Raw genomic sequence first — 23,158 nt, 5'->3', positions numbered from 1 at the left:
TAACATTGTCTTTCTTTCATCTAAAGTATAATACAAACGTTTTATTTCGCCAAGACAGACCTTTCAAGGTGCGCAGATTAATAATCACGACGTTCTGCAGTATATTCATATACATTTCTATGATGTACTCGCGTCTATAGCCCTATCTTCATTCGAATCTTATGCGGAAATGATTCTATTAAAAGTTAACGACGATAAATATAATATTATTATCATATATGAAACAATACTGGATGTAAATTAAATAATAGATTATATTTCAGTAAACACGATTATAACTTGAGTATTTCTAAGACTTAAAAGTAGACTACGAATTTTCATCCTATTGTACAAAAAAATATCTGTCACAAGGTACAATTTTTCTATATTAGTATTTAGACGAAAATTCATGGTTTAAAAGGCGAGAGCTGTTCTTTCCAAACGTTTAATCTAGATTATGTACATACATTTTTCGAACGCGGCCCGCTTAAGCAAAACGGACTAATGCGGACGAGAGACAAGGGTGAGGTTTTCACCTGTCTCTGATTACCAAAATCATGGAAAAGTTTTATTAATTATGTACATTGCAAATATGTACACTAACGTTGTTCGATCGATTCTTCCTATTATTGATTTTATTCATATTCTCTTTTATGAAATTTCTGATCTCTGTGCCCTAAAACCTTGTTTAGATCGCTCTTTTTTGCCGCCTGACGATAATTGTTCACGGCTACAGTTATTCCTATATTTATCAAGTGTATAGGTAATATAATGGATGGATTTTAGCACCTTCGTCGTGAGTAACACTTATTCTTTGTCCGTTGTTTTATATTAAGTTTTCTTTCCTTTGTCATATTTTCAACTACTATCCATATTGCTGTATACAATCAATTGGTAAAGTGCCTTAAAACATTGGCACCTTGTCCGCCTATGTATAGTGTTTAGGTACATTATCTCTATACGGTTTATCTATTTATATCGTAATTTGTGCGCCGCGTGCGTTATGTTCACTGTCTATACGTCTTCTGCATGTGATACGTGTATTTAACTCTAAACCTACCACCAAATTGCACAAATCCCCGTTTCGACTATGTGATCGCGATTATTCTATGCTTGTGATGAATTAAGAAACAAAAGTATTGAATAAATGAAAACATTAAAAAAAAAAACAGATCGTGATAATGATATAAGTGAAGAGACGAGGAATGATCAAGTTTAATGCTCGTGAATGATCGTCAAATCAATGTCAAATTACACGAACATACTAGTGATAAATAATTTCCAATGAGAGTTTTGGATGAGGACGAACGAAACTGTGTTATTGGGCTTATTATTATAGACGATGATAAACTTAAATTAAAAAAATTGTTTACAGCTGCTGCAATTCATGCCTGAACTCTACAATAAAGTCTTCTAAGATGCAATAGCTACGGCGAATTATTATATACGCGGTACTGCAAAAGATCTGCGACGTCGTAATTACTTCACGGAACGAGGAAATCATCGTGATAGTCTCTCCTTTACACCAATTCCTGGAGACGAGAGTCGCGGATCTTTTGCCCCTCGCCCGTCAAGTCGGAAAGCAACGTAACTTTCCAAAATCACATCGAGTCTCGTTCAAAAGTCTCTTTATCAGTTCGTTTGCATATTGTAGAATAATATTAAAAAAATTAAAATAAATGTGAAAAAGCATTCCTGAAACGTTGAATCCGAGTTTACAGGCTCTCCAGCTATGCCGTTGTCGTAATTCCATATACGGTTAACTTACGATAGTCCTGAATAATCATTAATTATAATTAAAGTTAAATACTGCCGCTAAAAGTTACCTTAAAATTAAATAAAAGGCCTACTACCTGCCCATTTCACGCCCCGCATCGAGAGATAGAAAATAAGAAACACGGTGTTTGCATATTACTCACTCCTTTCCCTCAAAACGCGGCCGTGAAATATGCCGGCGTTAGACTCAGGTCATTATATAGTGTCCCAACGATGGCCTTGCGCTTTTTGAAAACCCAGAAACGACCGTGATTCACAGAACTGGTCGATTTTCAGATTTTCAAAATTCTGCCAGCCATCGGGCCGCACCTCCACCTCACTCCCCCCTAATTTTTCTTCATTTCCCCCCCTTCTCTGCCTTCTCTATTCTCACCTCTCTGATTCCTCAGACTTGGATTTACGTGCGAACTTGAAGCAGCATGTTTGCGAAGTTGCTATTTGTGAATTTGAAGTGACGTTTGTCGTAGAACTTCAGAAGAGCCGGACTGTACGGGTGCTTGTCTTTCAGATGAAGGTAGTGGACTTCCGGTTCTTGCGTCGTGTGACCGCACTCCTCGCAGACGTACACCTGTTAGGTTATTGTGGTTTAGCAACGGAAGTGATAGATATTTATTTTTATTTTTGTGGTCATCGCTTGATACGAATCTGCCAGATATTGTTAAAATTAGAGACAGTTCAATTAAATCCTTTCGTTTTCTTTGTCGAGTCATACTACAGGATTGAAGTCTCAACCTTCCTTGCAACGAAATTATTGACCATAACCCCTTAATCGTCGAGGCCACCCAACTTACCTTAGTGCGGCGTTCTTTGTAGGCGTACTGATGCTGAACACCGTGGACCTTGAGACAGTGACTCTCTAAAGAACAACGCTGGGTAAAGCTCTTCTCACAAAGATTGCATTTGTAAGGTCGAACGCCCGTGTGCGTTCTGGTGTGCCTTTTAAGGTCGAAGGTGTCGTTGAATCCCTTTCCGCAAAATGTGCACAGGTAGCGTTTCACATCGCTGTGACATTTCATGTGACGGTTCAGGAGTCTCTGAAGACTGAAGTTTTTGCTGCATACGCGGCAGGTGAATCTGTTCGGGTCGTCGTCCTGAAGTAGATTAAATCAATGATTATCAGTAAAGGCTGTTTCGGGGATCGATTTTCAGGATCACAGTGAGATTCTCGACTATTGACTTACTTTGCCAGGTGCTGGGCGCGCGGTTTTTTCTTCTTCACGAGTCGCCGCAGCTTGCCGTTGACCTTCGACTGCTAATGGATTTTTAATGCCGTGTCCACCGTTTACAAATTCAAGCTGTACATCGCCCGGAAGTCCCAACTGTAATCAAAAATGCAGAGATATTTTTCTTAGTGGGATTTCAAAACCAAAATACGTGGCCCAGCGCGGTCGGATAAAGCACTCAAGATGATTGGCATTGCATATAGGTAATCCATCGTAAAAATGGTTCGCAGCGTGTATGAGCTACCTCTTCACGAAATAAATATCAACCAACGTTTCCTACATTATCGAATTAGGAAATATTTCACCAACTCGTGAGTGTACTAATACCGATAACAGACACCGCTGTAAAAAGTCATTACGCTAGCGTCAAAACGACCCTCATCATTAAAATGTTCAATATTTCCGGAAAACTATTATCGCGGTGTTATCGTATACCGACGCAATAAATCGGTGTCACATTACTATACCGCTTAAGTTAGCATTCATCGATATCGTTTAACCGTCGTTGTCTTTAGCTACCAGGTGTGTGTGTGTATATGATATACTTATACAGTTCATATTGTTTAGTTCTTTGCGACAGATCATGAACACTTCGTCTTATTATTAGCCCAACTGCCGTGCACTGTTATCAGAGATTGATAAAATACAGCTGTTACTCCAGGGTGTTTTGGTGAGACCACTTCCGTGTTTGGAAAACAATCTTCAATATTCTCCTGCCAATAACTCAAAACCTACCAGAATACTAGATGATTTAACGTATCTTTTCGCGAATAGGGAATTTACTACGTATGCGTTTGCCTCTATCGATCCAGGGTGCTTACCCGCTGCTGAAGGACGTTGACGCGCTGTGGTAGCGGGGGATCTCCGACCGGGGAGGTATGTTTGGAATTGGAGATTGCGGAAGTTGCACTCACGCTGGCGGTGACGCTGGCCGGACTGGGTACCTGGCCATGGTCCATCAGGGTGCTGGGCGAGGATGCGCTGGCCGAGGCGGTGTCGAGGGAGCAACTAGCGGCTCCGGGGCTCGGAAGACTGCCACCAGCACTGCTGGCCGAGTCGAGATCAAGACCTGAAAGGATACGTCCGTGCAACAAAACCGTAGGCGAAAACAAAGACCGAAGAGCAAAGAATTTCTTATTCGCTTACCGCTTCCGGTGAAACTGAGACCAGGACTGAGAAGACTCTGATGATGGTGCTGATGGGGCGATGAAGAAGCACCCTGCTGTTGAAGTTGGACCTGGATCTGTAGCTGCTGGAGTTGGGGCTCGTTCGTCTGTTGCTGGTTTATGTGGAGAGCCAGCTCTGGACGTTCTTTGGGAAGAGGTTGATAGCTAGATTCGCCGGGAGGATAAGCGAGGCTGGATTGTATCTTCGAGGTGCTGTTAAAGTGCTGAGGCGTGGTGTAGTTCCTGCAATAAAACAGAGAATCGCTAAGTTTCTTGTCGTACGTTCCAATCCTGGCGTAACCAAATCGAAGTGTCGTCGGTGTCCCGGTATTTTCCTCTTACCTGGATGCGTCGAATCCCCTGGCGAGGGCGATATTGTGCTCCGGAAATGGATCGACGCTGGGTTCGACGGGGGTCGATATCTGGCCATCCTGGCCTATCGTGCTCCCAGCGGAGGGTGGCGAGTGAAGAGAGTCGTCCAGAAGGTCGTTGCCGCCCTCGTCGGCTGGCAACCTCGGCAAAAATAGGTCAGCCGCATCGCTTAGGCTCTCGAGGAGGGCCGTGTGATCCGAGGGCGAAGTGAAGTTGGTCAGGGTCGCCGTGAACTGGAGGGGATCAACCACGGCTCCGGTCACCATGTCCACCACCATCCCCGAATCGGTGACGTCGTAGGCGCCGTACTGCCCGGACAAAAGGTCACCGGGCTGAAGCTTGTACGCCGAGAGGTCCTCCTCCTCCTTTAAGGTCAGTCCGTACGAGGCGCACACATTCTGGAGCAACGAGTACTGCTTTCCCTCTTGTGCGCCATACTGGTTTTGTCCACCGAGGTCCTGCTGTCCGGTATCGCACTCCATTCCTACCGCCGGCGACGGTGTGAGGTAGCCGTTTCCTGAAATAATTACCGAATCATGAAGAGTCTCGATAAGTGGGATGATACTGCACATGTAGCAGACGTAAAGTATTTTACGTACCTTGTGCATTGCCGGCACCGCCGTTGTACTGATTGGCAAAATTGGCCAGGTTGTTGCCGCCCTTGAGGGACTCGTAAAACGGCGGCAAAGATCCGGTCGGCGGTGAGCTGGGTCCGTAATTACCGCGACCCCCGTTTCCTCCAGGGTTCATTCCGCCGCCTCCGGCGCCGCCACCGACTCCGCCACCAGCGCCACCACCACCCCCTAAGGACGAGCCACCGCCTCCACTTCCGCCGCCGCCGCCACCCGAGAAGCTTACGCTACCACCGGATGACCCACCCCCGGATGACCCGGAGTTTTGGCCGCTCGAACCGTTTCCGGTACCGGAAGAATTCCTCCCGTGACCGGCGGCCGCGTGAACAACCTGGACGACCTGACTGGCGTTCGACAAACGCATTGCCAAAAGTGGTCGTGCGATCGAGTTCCCGATCCAGCTGGCTTTCGCTCCGTCTCTGCCACGCTCTTCCTCGACCTCGCCCTTCCGCTTCGGCACCGCGTAGTCTATCGGCTGTTCTTGTTCCGGTTCCCGCGTCCTCGGCACCTCTAGATTCGTCTCCTCACGTCGCGGAGGTTGCGCCTGCGGCGGGACCCTCCGAATGACGGAGACCCTCGTCGGCGGTTCGACACGCGGTGTTTTCGGGGGCGTCTGAGCCCGTGGGAGCGTGATTTTTTCGGCAGTGGGTAGCTGCTCGGCAGGGGCAATCGGAGGGTTGCTGTACTCCTTGCGCTCGGCCCGGGTGAGCACGTGACCTCGACTCCCGTATGGCACATCGCCGCCGAGTATGCTGGATATAAACCGTCGAGGAAGGGTGTTCGTAGGCGTCGACGGTCTTCCTGACGCAGGCGGCGGTGGAGACCCGGCCGGACTTGTGCTGCGCAGCGATTCTGGGGTAGTTGCCCGGTCATCCTCCGACCTGTCACGATCTGAAACATAGATAAGACCCGGTTCAGTATACACCTTCGTTTCAATATTACATCGTTCACTCTCCCTCTCTCCCTCCCTCTCTATCTCTCTATATATATATATATATATATATATATATAATTGAAAATAAATAAACATTATTGTTATTATTATTATCTCTATCTCAGAGCGTCGGTTTGAGTGGGTAAAACTCTGCTTCTCCGTGCAGATAGGCTGACGGATGATTTCAATTTCAATTTCAATTCTAATTTCAATTTCAGAACACTTTGCCAACTTTCCATCGCGGTTTCAGCATGTGTGCACATATACCTGTATTATGTACAACGAACGGTGCGCAACCTTAAACCGGCGAAACAGAAACACCGGAATATATACTACAGGCGTGATACGTAAATCGTTGTATGTCTGCGTTCCCCGCATTTATTCATGAATTCGTTTCTTCCTCGAACCGACACTTCATTTATTTATTTATACATTTCTTTTTTCTATTTTTCTCTTATCTAGCCTCCGTGTCTCGGCTATGACCAGCTCGTAACTGACCCCCGGACTAACTCGAGAAGGTCGCTATCCGACGCCCATCTGACCGTACCTTATACCTGTATTATTTTTTGGCGCGTCAGAAACGGGTCCAGCGTCTTTCTCCTCTTCTGTGTTTTTTTTTTATCTCCCTCTCTCTCTCTCTCTCTTACCTAACATTTCATCGGTCTAGTATACTGCACCGTTGCATCGTGCCGTAATTCCGGGTATAAGACAGCTAAGATTAAGTCGTCGTAGTTGTCCCGGAGAATATGCTAATAAAGTTTTTTTTTCATACAAATACCTATATATACGTAATAACTACGAGTTGCCGCATTGCCGAGATTCTTTAACTGTCAAAACGCTGGACTGGGTTATATATTTCGAAGCTATTAATCGGTTGCCGCACAGTTTATATATACGTTCAAGTAAGGTAATTAATTTTCAACGAACCTGCATAAATTTCTTCACAATTCAAAGAACAAAGAAATTCATATTATTTCAACGTCTCGTTGTTGTCTGAAAAATTATCACCTGTTCTTCAAATGCACATTAGGTATACGCAACTGTATCCCGCAGCTTCGCGCAGCGAATGGCAAACGAGACTGTGCAGTGAGATTGTAATGTGCAGCGGGTATACCAGTCAGACCGGTAGGGAAAAAGTCTCGGATATACGTGTATAGGTATATATATGTGAGGAAAAAACTGGGAACGAGTCGTGTCTCGCCGGCTTAATTCTCTTGACTTTGACAGCGAAATATAAGTATATCGATTTTATCGAATGCGGGACGAGGACGTCAGCGTTCGAGCGTAAATCGGGCGACCGTGAACCATGCCATGCGCACGACTCGGTGTCTGCAGGCCCCGATATGAGGTATAAAGTCCCGATTACTTTTCATTTCGCAATTCGTGTATACATGCATAATAGTTGAAAATTTTCTGCCCGCAACCTCGTTTGTTCCAGTGAAAATCGAGTCTGCGGAGATAATTGTTATGACATATTGGTCGTACGTAGTCTCGAGGATGATGATGATGATGAAGATGAATTGAAAATTTTTTTAAAGATGTATAATTATAGAGGTTTATTTAGTGGTCCGTTCGGTTTGCGTAACAGGGCCTCTTGCGTAATGTGCAGTCTAACACCGAGCGTTACAAGAGGATCGAAAATGGCTGTCCGGCCGGTATACGAAACGTAAAGTGGAAAGCATTGAGCAACCTTCGAAAGCATCATACATAGGTACACACGCGTAATGCGCGTGGGGACGCGTGGTTATAGAAAAGAATACCGTGAGGATATAAAGCCGAGGACGAAGCATCGCACGATGGCACCACCGAATCCTGACCGTTCGCCGAGGTGTATAAGTTATACAGACGGTGCAAAGCAGCGTCGTCCGCGCTATAAACGTAAGGTATTGAACGTAAACGCGTGACTCGTGATCGGGATGCTAATGTCTGCGCCATGGGCAGAAGGATACGAGAGGGGAAAACGTTAGGCGAGAAGAGAACAGTCGGAGACGGGCATGGAAGTTAAAAAACGCGCCCGCCATTGCTTGTTGATTCAAGTCTGTACGTACATACATTGGTACCTATATAAGCAAATATATGGATTGCATACGAATGAGTGTGTGTGTGTGTGTGTCTGTGTGTGTGTGTCTGTGTGTGTACCCTCATCCTCATCTCCGCGTAAGATCTGGTATAATTTTGTAGTTCTGCTCGCGTTGTAAGCAAGTGTCTAATATATATATATATATATATACTTATATACGTGGAGGTGTGGAGATGGTGGAGGAAACCATTGGGTCTGAGTGTCGATCTTGTAACGGGCAAGTGCGAAATCACTCATGAGCAAGAGAGATACGGAATAGGATAAAACGGAACGGCGAAAGAGCCGGAGGCTACGCGTGTGAGCAAAACTCGGCACAATACTTATCCGAGACTTGAATGCCCGGATAGAGAATCGCGTCTCGTTAACCGTTTGCCATTAGCGTATCCGTTTTAATTTTAGCCACCTACTCCGCTTTTATGATTTTAATAGGCATAAAACCCGAACGCGAATCACTGCAGGTACCTATTAGATATATATATATATATATATATATGTATATAGTCATGTAAATTATTGTATATATCAATCCACCAATCGCGATTCTCGGTAGGCACTGTGGGCATGCACAATATGTATGTATATACCTATATAAATGCATACATACATACATATATATATATATATGTATATATTGTATGTACGGTTAAAACACAAGGAAAATTCAGGTCAATGCCAACACCGCTTTACCATTTCGCCTGCGCGCTCCGTTGTGTTATATTATAACGGGTAGAACGAGTCAATTTGGTAACTGCTATCAATCGTTTTTATTCGTTGCGTTGATATAGAATGTTAAAGAAAAAAATGTTTCAAGTAGGTACCGAATGCGATGCTGTTTAAATTCCTCTCCTCTATCTGTTATATAATAAGTAATTACACACAAATGCTCGACTTGTATATATAGGTACGAGTGTTGATCGCATATGCGAAAGGTATGATGTCTTCGGAGCAAATTTATAACAGGTAATACTTGCCTCTATAATAATACGTCTATTATAACACCGGGCCGGTAAAATCTATACGACATAATAATGCGTATAGGTGTAACATGTAGATTATCTCTAAGAATGTATATATATCGTTTTAAATTTCTTCTACCTATCCGCGATCACGGATTCAAGTATAGGTATACTCAGCATGCGTGATTGTATGCGCGTATGTGCGGATTGCAGACCGCAACCATTACCTACATGTGTTCTTCAACTTGCATACGTATGTATATAACACATACGTATAATATACAGTGTGGACTCAGGTATGGGTTATACCCGCGTAAACTCAGAGCGGTGACAGTAGTTGCGCCATTCCGCGTTAGGAACAGGCTCGATGTCAGGTAAACCGCGTTCGCCTAACGGCGACCTCTCCTCTCCTCTCCTCTCCTCTCCTCTCCTCTTGTGGTTCTACGACCACCATCCTCCTCCTCCTCCTCCTCCTCTCTTCTCTTGGGCCCACCTGTCTTCGGCGCTTCAGGTTGTGTGCTTATAATATAATCGACGGCGCTCGGCTGGTACACTCGAATTATACTTACCACAGGTAGACCTATTATGTGAGAATGCTTCGTCACAGGTATGATGCGTATGTATCCTATATAGTATGCATGTGTGTATGACGATTCACGTGCAGTCGTCACTACACGTCTATACCTCGCCCGCCTCTGGGGTGCACCGCGTTTCGTTTTTCGTCGACGGCGATGCGACGATCGTTAGCCAACCGAAAGTGAAATCTGGATGTGCGCCGATAACGCCGCACGATTAATTACGTCAGGTCATCACCTAGGGACGGACTGACTGAATGACTGAATGATTGAATGACCGAATGACTCTCTCTGCGCATGTAGGCCGTATGTAGGTAGGTATGCTGTACTTTACCTAACCCAGAGTTATTCGTAACATACATATGATATCTACATACATTTATTCATTTTATTATATACTTGAATTGATAAGTCGATAAAGAAAACCGAGATATTCCATCACTGCACGTAACGTCTGCTGATATGAAATTATAATCGAATTTTTCATCTTTTTACCTTGTTCCAATTATTGTAATACCGACGATCGACGTTTACTTTATACAGGCAGAGGAGAGAAAAGTACGTCTCGAATTCCGAAAAAAAAAGAAGAAAAAATGCAGCTTGACCACGATGTGCAGCGTTTCCATAACATCTCATTGTCAGCTGCAAACATCACGTCGGTATTGCGGTCCAAAAGTGTCGATTCTATACCGCAACTTATCATATTCCTACTCGGCTATGCAAACCGATTTTTCCGTAAGAATAAAAGAAGCAATATAAATAAGAAAAAAAAGAAATGACGAGATTAAAATAATCGAGCATATACGGTATTAATAACTGTCTCTGTATTTGTAATCAACGCAAGCGATTTTTTAATTGCAACGACTCGACTATGTTTAAATAACTAAATAAACAAATCCGCAATGTAAACGCGCAATTACGTGGGTTTACTGTTCGCCTAGTATTAATCAAATCTAAGTGCAGGTCACCTATGCTACATACACCTATAAATATTATATATATTTATTACAAGCCTGCAGCTGAATTGTATATAAGTATATTATTTTGCAATATAAATATTACACATAGACACGCCCATATAGTTGTATACCAATTTATTCGCGTCCTCGATGACCTTGTGCTACCATATACACGTATATCTATATATTTACATCAGTATATACATGCATACATACACAGACATCGTACAGGAGAGCGCGTAAGAACAGTAGAGCGAGACCCACTTTTATAGCGGTATCGTGAGTGAAGTTTTTCTCTCTCGTTGTGCTGCAGGTGTATACCTGCAGGTACACACATGCCACACATGTAGCACAATACCGTACGTATAATTGATAAAATGACAAAACGAGAAACAGGCAAGAAAAAAAAGAAGTAAAGAAAACATCGAGAAAAATGAATTAAAGTAGAAAAAAAAATAAATAACTAAACAAATAAAATAAAATTGATACTAAAAATACAGATAACGTGAAAGGAATGTATACGTATATGTGTGTGTATATACGTATATACCTATAGTTGATCGCGGTTCTTATTACGCGCTCCCTCGTTCAACGGCTCTCATCGTCAGTCGGTCCCTCGTCTCATGCAGCACAATAAACATCACGTGTATAATGTACCTGCCGTTGCACTGCACTACACAAGGCTCGCGGTGATATTAACCTGCTGTGCATGGCCCTCTGTTATACATACGGTATTTGCGAGTGTGTGCGCGTGTGTGTATACGTCACGTATTATGCTTCTCCGCGGTGAAGTGATTTTGAGACTATCACTCTTACAGGAATATACATATATTGTCTCTCCTACGGTATATCATATCACACATATATACGTTATACTTTGCTGATGTTACAAGTGCGAAAAATTGAAACGTCGCTTTTCTTCAATGTTGAATAATCGCGAGCGTTTTCACGGCGTTCACATGTGTTATACATGTATATACACGTATCCTGCAATTCTGGATGCGTAGCAACAGATTCCTGTGCCTATGTTAGGTACTTATTTCTAAGGCTCTCGACTCGTAACCTGTTATGTGCTTATGATATACCCATATTATAAGCATTCCCTATATGCATGTATGTGTGTGTGTGTATGCATGTACAACAGGTACGGGTTATACACATTATATGTACACATCGTTAACGGCTGTATATGCCAAGCTTTTAACGCGTGCATATTTCTTACGTTATTTATAATCAAGTGATGAATATTTGCTATATAAATCGTTGAAATGGGTAGTCATTATATATACGAGTGGATTTCGTAATCCGTATGTTATATGTGACGTAGGTACCTACAAGGTACATGGGAAATGGGCTTGATGGAATTATGTGTTTTTAAAAATTACTTTCATAAATTTGCATCAAATTCTTTGCCTCAAACTTTTTCGTCATAATTTACCACTTTTCTCGACTTTGTACGAGAAAATTACGAGACGTTATACGTATACATACATGCATGCATGCATATGCGTAAATACTTATAAAGGATGAGAGCTCGTGCATATAGGATAATACATAATGTGTAATATAACGGCATCTGCATTACAGTGATGATTGATTATCGGCTTCCCGACAAGCGTAACGTCATTCGTAGGGTTATTGTAACGATTCGATTGAATTCACGACGACCAGGAGAATGCGAATTTCTATACCTATATTAGAACGGTATCGATAAGTTTAATAGCTGCATGCATTAGTAAAATAGTATTTACATTCTAAATAACAAAAATTCTAGATAATTATTTTAACTGTGATAATACGCATCTATCTAACGTCGAAAAATATCTAATATATGTGTGATACAGTAAATATTACCGGAACAGAAAACTGTCAAACGAAAAACCAAATCAAAAGAATTTATTTTTTACAATTACTGTATATAAATAGGAATAAAAGATAATCTCGATATTGAAATTATATACAACACTGACCATGAAATATTACGAGAATTTAATGTGTATATATGTATATGTAATACCCTTGCAAAAATAAAACCCTAAATTCATTTGTCGAAATAATTTTGTTATACCTATACATATACCTAATATAAACGGAAAAATAATCGAAAGAGAAATTTCTCCGACTTGCGGATGAATCGCGAAACGCTTATCTGCATAATCGTGAAATTTTTCAAATTTCTACGACAACAACGTCGACGACAACGACTTTTCAAACGAAGTCGTACACCTTGCGTGCAGTAGCAGCAGGCTTAGACTTCGCAATCGTCTAGATTCCGCAGAGAATAATCGCGGCCCTGGCCCCGGTGGATGACCGCGATGACGACCTCGCGGAGAATCCGCACGGTTCTCGACTCAAGGTATAAGCGGCCATTTTATCCGTCTTCCCGACGCGACGACGACGATGCAGCGGAGAATAAAACCGTTCATCGCGTTCCAGCCGGTCGCTCGCGTAATTTCTCTCCTCCTGTAAGCTATTACACAGGTGTTGTCTCGACGCGACCTGCGCTGTAACACGCATCCGCATCATTCCTGCAGTGCTTTTGTGGGTGTCTAATCCGTCCAGTAGCCGCCCGACCGCGGCGCGTCCCTTCTATAATCGCTAGCAAGCTTCAGCGTTTATACATATACGTACAGTAGTGCTATACGGGGCCCGTTCTGTCGTGGGCCCTGAGACCGGGCCCGTAAGAACTGGTCCCGAGCCCGAGCCCGAGCCTCCCCCCCTCTCCCACCTTAGCCCAGACCGCCGGTCCACTCGCCACTCTATAATATTATACCTGACCGTGAGGAGGACGGAGAGGTAATTCCACTAGGTGAAAAAGTATTGTCTTCGAACGTCGATACGCGGAGCGGTTGCGGAGCAGGGATTTTACAGCGCGAAAAGATCGCAGATTCTTCGTCTTCGGATTTGTTTTTTTTTTTTTTTTGTTTTTTTTTTTTGACTAGGTATCAACGCGATGACGCGATTTTCAGTATATATTTACTCGAAATCAAGATAACCGGATGATTCGATGCAGTTTTTTACTGTAGGATAACACGACATATGTGTATGTATGTATGTATGTACGTATATGTATGACTTGTAAAGATATTCCGGAATCGAGTCTGACTCACGTTGTATTCCTACGACGAATGGTAGGTATAAATGGAATCAGGTGTTTGGGACAAATTTGGACGGTTCGAGTACGCGTTCGCGAATTCTTGACCGGGGATTCGAGGTGGACGGCGAGTCGAGTCGAGTCGAGTCGACCGAATATGGTCAATAGATTTGCCGGCTGGCTGGTCGTGACTCGACGGTTGTCGTTTCCCAGGCATCGAGGTCTCCGCGCTTGGATCGCATACCTCGGCGACGTGTTGCCCCTGCTGTTGCAGGAGAACTTGCCCTGGCTCTTCTCGATACCCAGGGATCGTCGCCGTTGTTGCAGACGAACGACGAGAGTTGCGAGATTCGGTATAAATGCCTACATATCGGGTAAATGTTAATTGCAAGGATTTTAGCTCGCCGTTAGTTCTTCTCGTCTTACGAATATTGAATATTACACGCCTCGCGATTAGACTTTACTATCATATCACTTGATTATTATGATTATTGATCGAACGGAGTGTTGATGAGACGGTGAGAAATGGGAAAAGCGAGCGATCTGTTCGGAGGAAGGAGGAGAGAAAATCGTGTCAACGACGGTCTAAAGACTTTTCGGGTTTCGAGGCGCGGCTCGGAGCTTCGCGGCGATTCTTCTCCGTTTCGAGAAACCAGTTTTAGGACCGTAACGCGCGTCGAGAGCACAGCAGCGGCTCCTCCGGTAGGTCCATCGGCTGCCGCCTACTCACAATACCGTTGCAGCAGCAGCAGCAACAGCAGCAGTAGCCATCCGGCCGTCATTTTTCTGTCTACCTTTTTTCGACTTTCGCGAAGCGGATCTCTGATTCCGGAAAGCGGTAGTTGAGTGCAGCGGCGGATGCACGTGTCGTTGGGTCATAGGGTGCCAGGTCCTTGTGGCCTTTGGCACTTAACCTTGACTCCCGATACACCTGCGGAGCTCAGGTGGTTGCACCTGCAAACCGGCCTCGCAATTTCTCGAAACTGGTTCGCGGCGGGGCTCAATTATACAGATTTAACTATATATATATATATATACATCTAGACGTATCGGTGAATTTTCCTTGCACTTTCACCGTTGCGTATAGAAGACAAAGTTGACAGTCAAGCTGCCATTAACGAGAGATATAAGCGCATATAAGCGCAGAAGACGTTCGACCTTTGTCGAATTATAGCTATACTTATTGTTAGGCATAGCTATGCGTACGTTATACTCACATTGGTGTTTGTTGACGATCAAGCTGAGGGGTTCGGATCCTCCTAAAGGACTCTCCTTCCCCGATGACGGCGGTGGACTCTTGCTCAGGTGTTGAGTCTCGAGTAGTCTGAGCTGCTGCTGATGCAGCCTATTCTTTATGAGGAATATCTTCGGCATTTTGTACCGAGTTCACGCTTTACTACGCCACTGTTTATAGCAACGAGCAACGAGTTTTGGAGGCAAGAATTCAGATTCTCGACACTTCACTGTACGTTGATGACACCATTTGAACCGAGCTCACTGCGCAGTCTTCCGTGAGGAAAATAAGTCTGGTAGGTGGATGGATGTGTGGCTCGTTAAGAGAGACTCGGTGGAGCCTCGCGGTTGGATCGCTTAGTACACTTAGTACTTGCACTTCACGGGATCTAAACTTCGATATCGGCCGCCCTTCTACGCCGTCTCGATGCGGTATGTGTGGGATTTTTAAAGTTCAAGGACGAGATAGGTTGATACGATTGAACGTAGCTTCGGCTAATTATATACAGCTTTACAACCGGTTATCTAACGACGTTAACAGCTACTACCGGCTCGGACGTTCTTTCACTTTAGTTCTGCAGCACACTGCTTATGTATATACGATTATCTATCGCACTGATTAGGTTATTCCTTCGACCCGCTACCAACGATCGAGTATTCGATGTACGAGGGATTCCATTCGTTCACACAGTGGCCAGTTTCCTGCCTCAATCTTTCCAGTTCCTCCTTCACACGTAAACGATTTATATATTTATCTATACTTAGTTTTTCATCCTCTTCATACACGGCACATCATAAACTTCAACGCGTCATCGATTATCACACGCCAAGTATTAACGATATACCGCCAACCGAAAAAGTACATCACCGAAGCAAGTTTATTTATAGTTCTGCACAGATTATCTAATATATTTCACCCGAAGACGCGATTACGTAACTATAACCACAAGAATTTTACTAAAATCAAAAGTGTAAATAGGTCCTGTGTAGAAAAATTCAACAATTCAATATACGTGCAACAGGTGTTGTTGTATAAATTTCGTCACACTTGTCACATTAGTGCATAAGAAAAATTTAACGTACAACGAATAATGCGAAAAAAGCAAAGTGTATCAGCAGCGTTGCTGTTATTTGCTTATTTATTTTATTATTATTATTATTATTGTTATTATAATAATAACGACGTTTTTTTCTCCAGTTAACCGTTAGAGCCCCGAGAACTCGGACCGACGCTCTCTGCGACTGAAATCTCGCGAGCGACTGAGGCGTCCAAGAGTTCTTGGACGGGACCCCCTGAGAGTCCGCCGGCCGTGAATTCCCCCACCATAGTTACCGCCGCCGACAGCGCTGCATTTGGGTCCTTCTTTTGCCGTTCGGAATGGCCGACGGTGGTGGGGGGAGAGAGAGGAAAATGAGGGAAAGAGAGGAGAGGAAGAAGAGGAAGAGGGAAACGCACGGAGGGAAGACGCATGCGCGTAACGGGCAAGGTTGCGTGCGGCCAACCTCCGCCTCCTCCTCGAATAGAACCTCACGATATGGACTCGGATACCGCACACATTATACGCCTGCATGCATGTATCTACCTGCGTTAACCGGTCTCTCCTTCACCTAATGCACACGTTACCCACATATGCGCGGCTCGATTTAACCATCATTTTTCAATCATTCAATATATATCACACACACATATATATATATATGTATCGGTTGATTGACTTCCGAACGACGACGTTTACACAGAACTGCATGTTTCGAACTTCGTTTATAATTATACGTAGGTATAGTACGTATAGGTACACCGGTCACCCTGAAGTAACGAATTTTTCTAACGTTATCCATGACGTGATTGAGTTACTACGTTAATTTGTTGTGTTAAATTACAGGGTGGCGATAATTTTTCTCAAATAAAATTTCATAACTTTTCCGTTGTAAAGAAAATTCAGAATTCCCTAACTTTTTCCCATACGAAATTTATATAAGATACCTATAATGTTGGCCAGCTTTTATATTTATACCAAAAGCACGGGATGTTCTGTATCTTGAGTATATAAATTTCGATCTAAAAAATACGTGGTATTACTTCGTTTCACACATGTAAAATTAGAAATTGAATAGTATTATTTCCGAAAGTCGGCTTACAACTGAATTCACGAAACATATATATGTGCTGGAGTCTGATAACGATTTATAAAAAAAAACATGCTTTTTCCTATATCATCCGTCACAATTCACTGACTTTTTTCCTACCTTTGTTCCCGATAGACGAAATTCCCTGACTATTCCCAGTGTTCCCGGTCTGTCTTTACCCTGCAAAGATAACCGCGCGTTCAATTTTCTATATGTACACCGAATATACCTGCCTACTGCCGCGATTGCAGCTGCAGCATTCGTGAAATTCCCGAAGCTTTGCATCTCCGCGCATTCAAGTCTCCGCTAGAGAGGACTTTTATCTCGTTTCACATGCAATGGGGATCTGATTTATATCAACGCGACTTTTCGCCACTCTTATTACATCAAGTACGATTTGCATTGTCAAATTTATGCTTTCGGTCAGTTTAACTTTTGTCAAGATTAACTTTTTACTAATTTGGATTCAACGATTAATCAAATTATTTAACAAATCCACGTTCGACGCACCTTAACGAACTGATCGGAAGACCTTCTCCGGTCGATTTTCATGCTCCCGTTGCATCTTTAGAATTGTTTCCTTCTCGTTGTTGGCTAACACATTGGTTGTCTCGTCTATATACCTCACCTGGAGTAACGATCACCTCGTCTTCTTTGCTCATGCTAAGGCCATGGATACCTGGTCAATCCGCAGTGCAGCGTGCATCGAAATTCAAGACTTGAGGGTGTTTGCTTTACAAAGCAACAAGTATTGCCACGTTCAAGTCTTGCAGGATTGGATAAAAAAATAAGGGGGGGAAAATATAGGGAAACCGAGGTGTAAGGGTGACCTGCATACGCACCCCAGAATTCTTTGGCTGATCCTTGGAGGACCCTTTTCTCGTCGAAAGTCGTAAACCCTGACAGGTTCTCTGCGACACGACGAAGTATATCTATCCGGTTTATATTCCCGTGATTTGGCGCCTAGATGCGCCTGGTATACATTCTGGAATATAGTGTTTCCCCCGGGTTCACCAAGCCTCGGAGGCTATAACAAACCAGAGATCGGCACACGGATATAATTCGTGGAGAGTCCAGGGCCCCTAAAATCAGGTCTTCTAGACCGAGGCTGTGTCCACTGGCAACGAAAACGTAAAAATTATATCTCTTTGAATTCTAGTTTTTCTAAAAACTTATGCTCCGGAAGTGAGATTTTGCCTAATCATATCGTTAAATTTCTTTCCGATTCACGGAATATAAATATCGTCGTCGATGAATCCTCGTGATAAATCCTTTTTGCAGTTCATATCTACCTCCACGACATAAGTTTTTAGAACTAATCGAGTTCGAGTTAATTTAAAGGATTTTATTGTCTCAAACGGTCGCTTCATAATTTCTCTGTATATATATTAACTGCATCTGCGTCTGCTGATCTCGACTCCGAAGTATAATTAGAAACATAAAAAAAGTTGTAAAGGATCATTTACAACCGGTACGTCTAATGGCACCGGCTGTCATCTCTTCGGTTACATCGTAAACCCGATGATATATTCCTGTCGGTAAAAGCAGCCAGTGAGAGATATTCTAGATTGCGGGACACATCGGTATAACTATAATCGTTATCCTGACGTGTAAATTATTCGCATAACACGCGCGTTATATACCGTTCGAACAATTAACTTTAATTTCTCACGAGTATTACGTCAGAAGTAACGACTCGCACACATCTATACGTGAATTCGAAAGCCAAGATACACATCCATCCTCGCATCGCGCGATGTCCTCGAACCAAAACGAGTTTCCGCTTGTACCGATCCTGTCCACCGCCCATAAGCGAGTATGAAATAATAGGACTTGACATGTGTTAAAACCTAACCTATTAGCGGCGTTAGCCGGGCTCGAGATGGGCAGATATGATATCATATCTGGCCAGCCAGCTACCGTCTGTGAACAATATTCGTGAGCAAGTACATAAGACGAGTGAAATGGTAACGATCATCAGCCGTACAGATCGCACAAGATCTGATGCACTTAACTCGTGCGTCCATAGACTATGTGATAAACAAGAAGCCGAGGGATATAAATGAGACTTGACTCGTCACGGCATGTGGCGAGCGTGTAGAAAGAAATATTCTTTTTTCTCTCATCTCCTTTTCCTCCTTCCTTCGTCGCCTGGAGGACTTCCGCGTTCGCCAACTCGAATCGCGTACCGTCCAAACTTCCGTTTCACATCTCGTCTTCCGTCACACCGAACGATTCAACCTTCGCGAATGATCGTTACAAACGTTAAGTAAAAAGCAAAATCTTATAATGGCTTAGGAAGAAGAGAGTAGTATTATAATAATAGATATACCGCACGCCCGTCGCGACTCGGTGGCTCAAGTCCAAGGTGAGAGAGATCAGAGGACCGTGCAAGAGACCCGGTATAGATACTTTCTCCAGGAGTCCTCTGCGTGGTCCCTTCTCCTTCTTGTTTTCCTTCTGCTCCTCTCTTGGAAGAGGAGAAAGAGGAGGAGGAGGATGATCGGTTAGACGTTGAAACGACCGCGTAACGATGACCCGGTAAAACAGGATCGTTTATCTCGTCCTTAACACCTTGGCTCCGAGCCTGCAAGGATCAAAACATGGCTGCGGTTTTCCCGGCGATATACAGTGACCAATTCACCGATACATATCGTATTGCAAAGGTCGGTTCGCGTTGCGAAATCCCTGTAGGTGGATAGGTAGCTAGGTACCTACACACAGCAAAGCATAGTTAGAATCGTACAATTCTACCGCGGCGTAACTCGATTCCCGAGTCAAAGTCAAGGGTAAGAGGCAAGTAGTTGCGTAACTCCTAACCCAGCTCGACTTGGAGCTGGATTGTAATCTCGGAATGGCGAGTGTGTTTGTCAGTGTTGCAGGTAGATTGAAATATCTAGCCAGACATCATCGGGGTTACATCTATCATAGTAAAGTGAGTTAGATGGTAATACTGTGTGCACTATTACAGATATACAAAGTGTGTATCTTACACGTATAAGTATGTCTATACCATAGTGCGGATGAGATGACGTGACGCAATTGACTGACGGATATGGTACCACAGCATTCGACGACGATGAGACGAACGTTCGGTTTACGGCATAGCGGTTAAAACGCTCGTTAATATTTACTTACTTTATTCATTTCCAAAACTTGCACGTCGTTTTCTTTTCTCTTGGTTCTTTATCGAAGATCGACCGTAACTTTATTATTTTCATGGTTAATGATCCTTCGCCGCACATCCTCATATATCACATGTATTATATATGTATATCCGTGTAATTACGTTTCGTCTAAAAAGTTCCGTACCTACCTCTACGAGGCAAATTATATCGACCTCTGCACACATGGGTATGTTTTTCGCGACGTGTTTCGCAGTATTTCACCTACACACACACACACACACTCATATCTGACAGGTATCTGTTTGTGTCTGTTTGCAAAATTTACCGCTGCGAATACACAATTATTATACAGCTATAATCTATATATATATATACATATATATGGATGGATGGATGGATGGATGGATGGATATTTATGAGTAAAATATTACAATACGACGAACACTGCATGTCTTCTCCTGGTATCTCGTGTGTTCGCCTAATCTTATGCGCGCTCTTCGCGTCATAACCGCTTACCTATAGTGATGCTGAGGTTGTTATAGCTGTAAAGCGAGTCGGCATAGGCATAGTTAGCTAGATACGGCTAGGTTGGTAAATTATCGCTATTTGCAGGTATTTATCGGAGAATACCTATCTTACGTAAGTGACAGGCAGACAGACAGCGGATACGTTTTAAAAAAGATAGAAATACCGGTGCGGATGTTATATTAATAGCGTATCTTTTATTTCCATTTTCACATCTTGCGATTTGCGTCTTTGATATTTTCTTTTTATTTCTTTCTCTTTTTTCATATTTTCTTATCACGTATCACTCGCGTTTAAGAAACACAACGAGTACCTACTTTGTAGACCATTTTTGCTGCCGAGTTTCAGACTACTTAATTAAAAATTGGGTCGTAAACGGAAACAGAATCTTTAACATGCAAGATACATTGAAATAATCATCGATTACAATCGATGATCAACTCAAGGTACATCAGGTGAGAGTTATTTATAGCTTTCCGGGAATAGAAAGCGAGCGTGTATTATAATGATTACGAAAAAGTTGTTACGAAAGAAATCGTTGCAATTAATTAATCGACCGACTCAAGTGTTTTCCGTGTGAAAAGCGTGGATAACAAGCAACACGCGGCAGCTTATTAGTCGTCGTTGTAGGAAAATATTGCCGAATTATTTGACATTTCTTCTGTAAGTCGCTAGGCGACTGCGTGCCCGTGACAATGGGAAATTAGTTTAAAGCTTGACCATGCAAACAACGGGGATGCGGAGAATAGGGGTTGCAGATTAGTGACAAAAGGGTAATATAATAATTTTAGGTGAACCATCGGCGTTACCTGCGGGCCACAGACATACATCCCAACGACTTTGTTTGACGCCTCGACACACCTTGGTATAATTCTACCCCCGGGGGATTCCCATAAACCATCGCCGAGCGTTTTCCAAAAATTGGGAATCGACATACCTGCACGATTCCTTTCGGCTAAAATTACGAACAGACTGCCTGGCTATCAAAGCATGGTCACGTGTGGACGTGTCTTATTGTTATACCGTTAGAAATCATGATGCGGTTATTATTAACGATCGCCCTGCATGGGTCGCGTGTCTAGTCTACCGCATAGATCAGGGGCGGATGGAACGCGGATGAAATCGATTCCACCCATCGCTTGAAGGTTGGATACACTGAGAGAGAAACGTGATTGAATCAAATAACAATATTTGTCTTAATTCAAGATATATCGGTCTGACAAAATGTTTAGACGATTCACCTAAATTTTGTTGAATTACGTAAGTATATTGTGTTCGCCGTGTTTGTTTAATTGAACGATTCGACATATCACTTGACTCAAATAATCCTTTTCCTCAGTGTAGGGGTTGTGAATCGTATATTTTTCACACTTTTATCAATTTCCTCGACACCCAACCGGAATTATCTCTTTTCGAGACTGATTCGCTTACATCACGATCAGGTGCAAATTGCGATTGGAAAATTAATATAGTACGTGAAATTTGCAACGAATCGTTCAACGCCAGGTGTAATATGTTCAAGGTCACTCAATGACACAGATCACCCGTACAGTCGGGCACGTATTACAGACGGTGAGTGCAGAAATGGTTGCTTAACGGTTACCGGTTATGGTCAACAGACGCGAACCGTTCAGGACCACTCATCGATTTCATTATACCGATCGGTTCCGACGCAGGATTATTCGATGGTTTCGAAAGCAGCCGCCCAATTTTTGGATTTCGGATCTTCGCCTTGTTCCTCCGTATCTCGAATCCCCGGGAAAAATCGATATTGGAAGGAAAAAAAGAAGAAGAAGAAGAAGAAGAAAAAAGAAAATAAAGATGAATAAAGTAACGGCGTGTCACGGTTGGCACAGGTAAGTGCCGTGACGCGTGACGTCGTCGTTTGTGTCTTCGTTCGAGCGAATCATTCCGTGTAGGATGGAGGAGGATGATGGGCAGCGACCGAAAACTGCGCAGCGAGTCACCGCGGTGCCACTGAACTTGAGAAGCTCTTTGAGAATAGTAGGTAGTACCTACATACCTTCATAGAGATCGACTCGGCTGATCTCTGCGGATAATTCACGTGGTTCGTGACGTAGCTGAGCACCGAATTTCCGGTGTACGATAAGCACGGTGATTTGTTTTATTTTATTACAGGGATTTTTTTTTTTTGAGGAGGAGGAGAATTTTTTTTCACAGCTTGGAAACAATAGAGATAACGATAATTATATTGGAATAATATAACGATAAAAAAGTTGCGAAGGATAGTTGCGATCTGTGCAAGGATAGAGATGTATGTTTGTTTTTTCTTCATTGCAGTTTTTATCTCGAATGATATCGTGTCGGTTGGTGAAAACGAAGTAAAATTGGAAAAAATAATAATACAAGAAAAAGTAAATCGAAATTTGCTTAATTAG

At 43.1% G+C, this 23,158-nt stretch overlaps 1 protein-coding gene across 4 annotated transcripts in view; it reads right to left on the bottom strand.

Moving 5' to 3' along the window:
• Nucleotides 1–1,210: 1,210 nt before the first annotated feature.
• The window catches only part of LOC124412671 (transcriptional regulator ovo), a 62,620-nt gene continuing 40,672 nt past the window's right edge, over nucleotides 1,211–23,158 (bottom strand). Inside the window, exons 1-8 of one of the 4 annotated variants that reach the window (XM_046892736.1) lie at nucleotides 14,964–15,240; nucleotides 5,116–6,039; nucleotides 4,487–5,033; nucleotides 4,125–4,408; nucleotides 3,800–4,047; nucleotides 2,937–3,074; nucleotides 2,547–2,846; nucleotides 1,211–2,323 (exon numbers count right to left, since the gene is read on the bottom strand). In XM_046892736.1, the coding sequence (XP_046748692.1) occupies nucleotides 2,153–2,323; nucleotides 2,547–2,846; nucleotides 2,937–3,074; nucleotides 3,800–4,047; nucleotides 4,125–4,408; nucleotides 4,487–5,033; nucleotides 5,116–6,039; nucleotides 14,964–15,120 (2,769 nt within the window). In that variant the 5' untranslated portion in view covers nucleotides 15,121–15,240 and the 3' untranslated portion in view covers nucleotides 1,211–2,152. Of the gene's footprint in view, nucleotides 2,324–2,546; nucleotides 2,847–2,936; nucleotides 3,075–3,799; nucleotides 4,048–4,124; nucleotides 4,409–4,486; nucleotides 5,034–5,115; nucleotides 6,040–14,963; nucleotides 15,241–23,158 lie in introns of those variants that run through there. The other 3 variants (XM_046892739.1, XM_046892737.1, XM_046892738.1) reach the window with 3 other exon arrangements.

Source organism: Diprion similis, chromosome 11 (genome assembly GCF_021155765.1).
Source record: "Diprion similis isolate iyDipSimi1 chromosome 11, iyDipSimi1.1, whole genome shotgun sequence".
NCBI lineage: Eukaryota > Metazoa > Arthropoda > Insecta > Hymenoptera > Diprionidae > Diprion > Diprion similis.
Note: the sequence above shows the minus strand (reverse complement) of the source record. Positions and strands in the feature narration are given on the sequence as shown.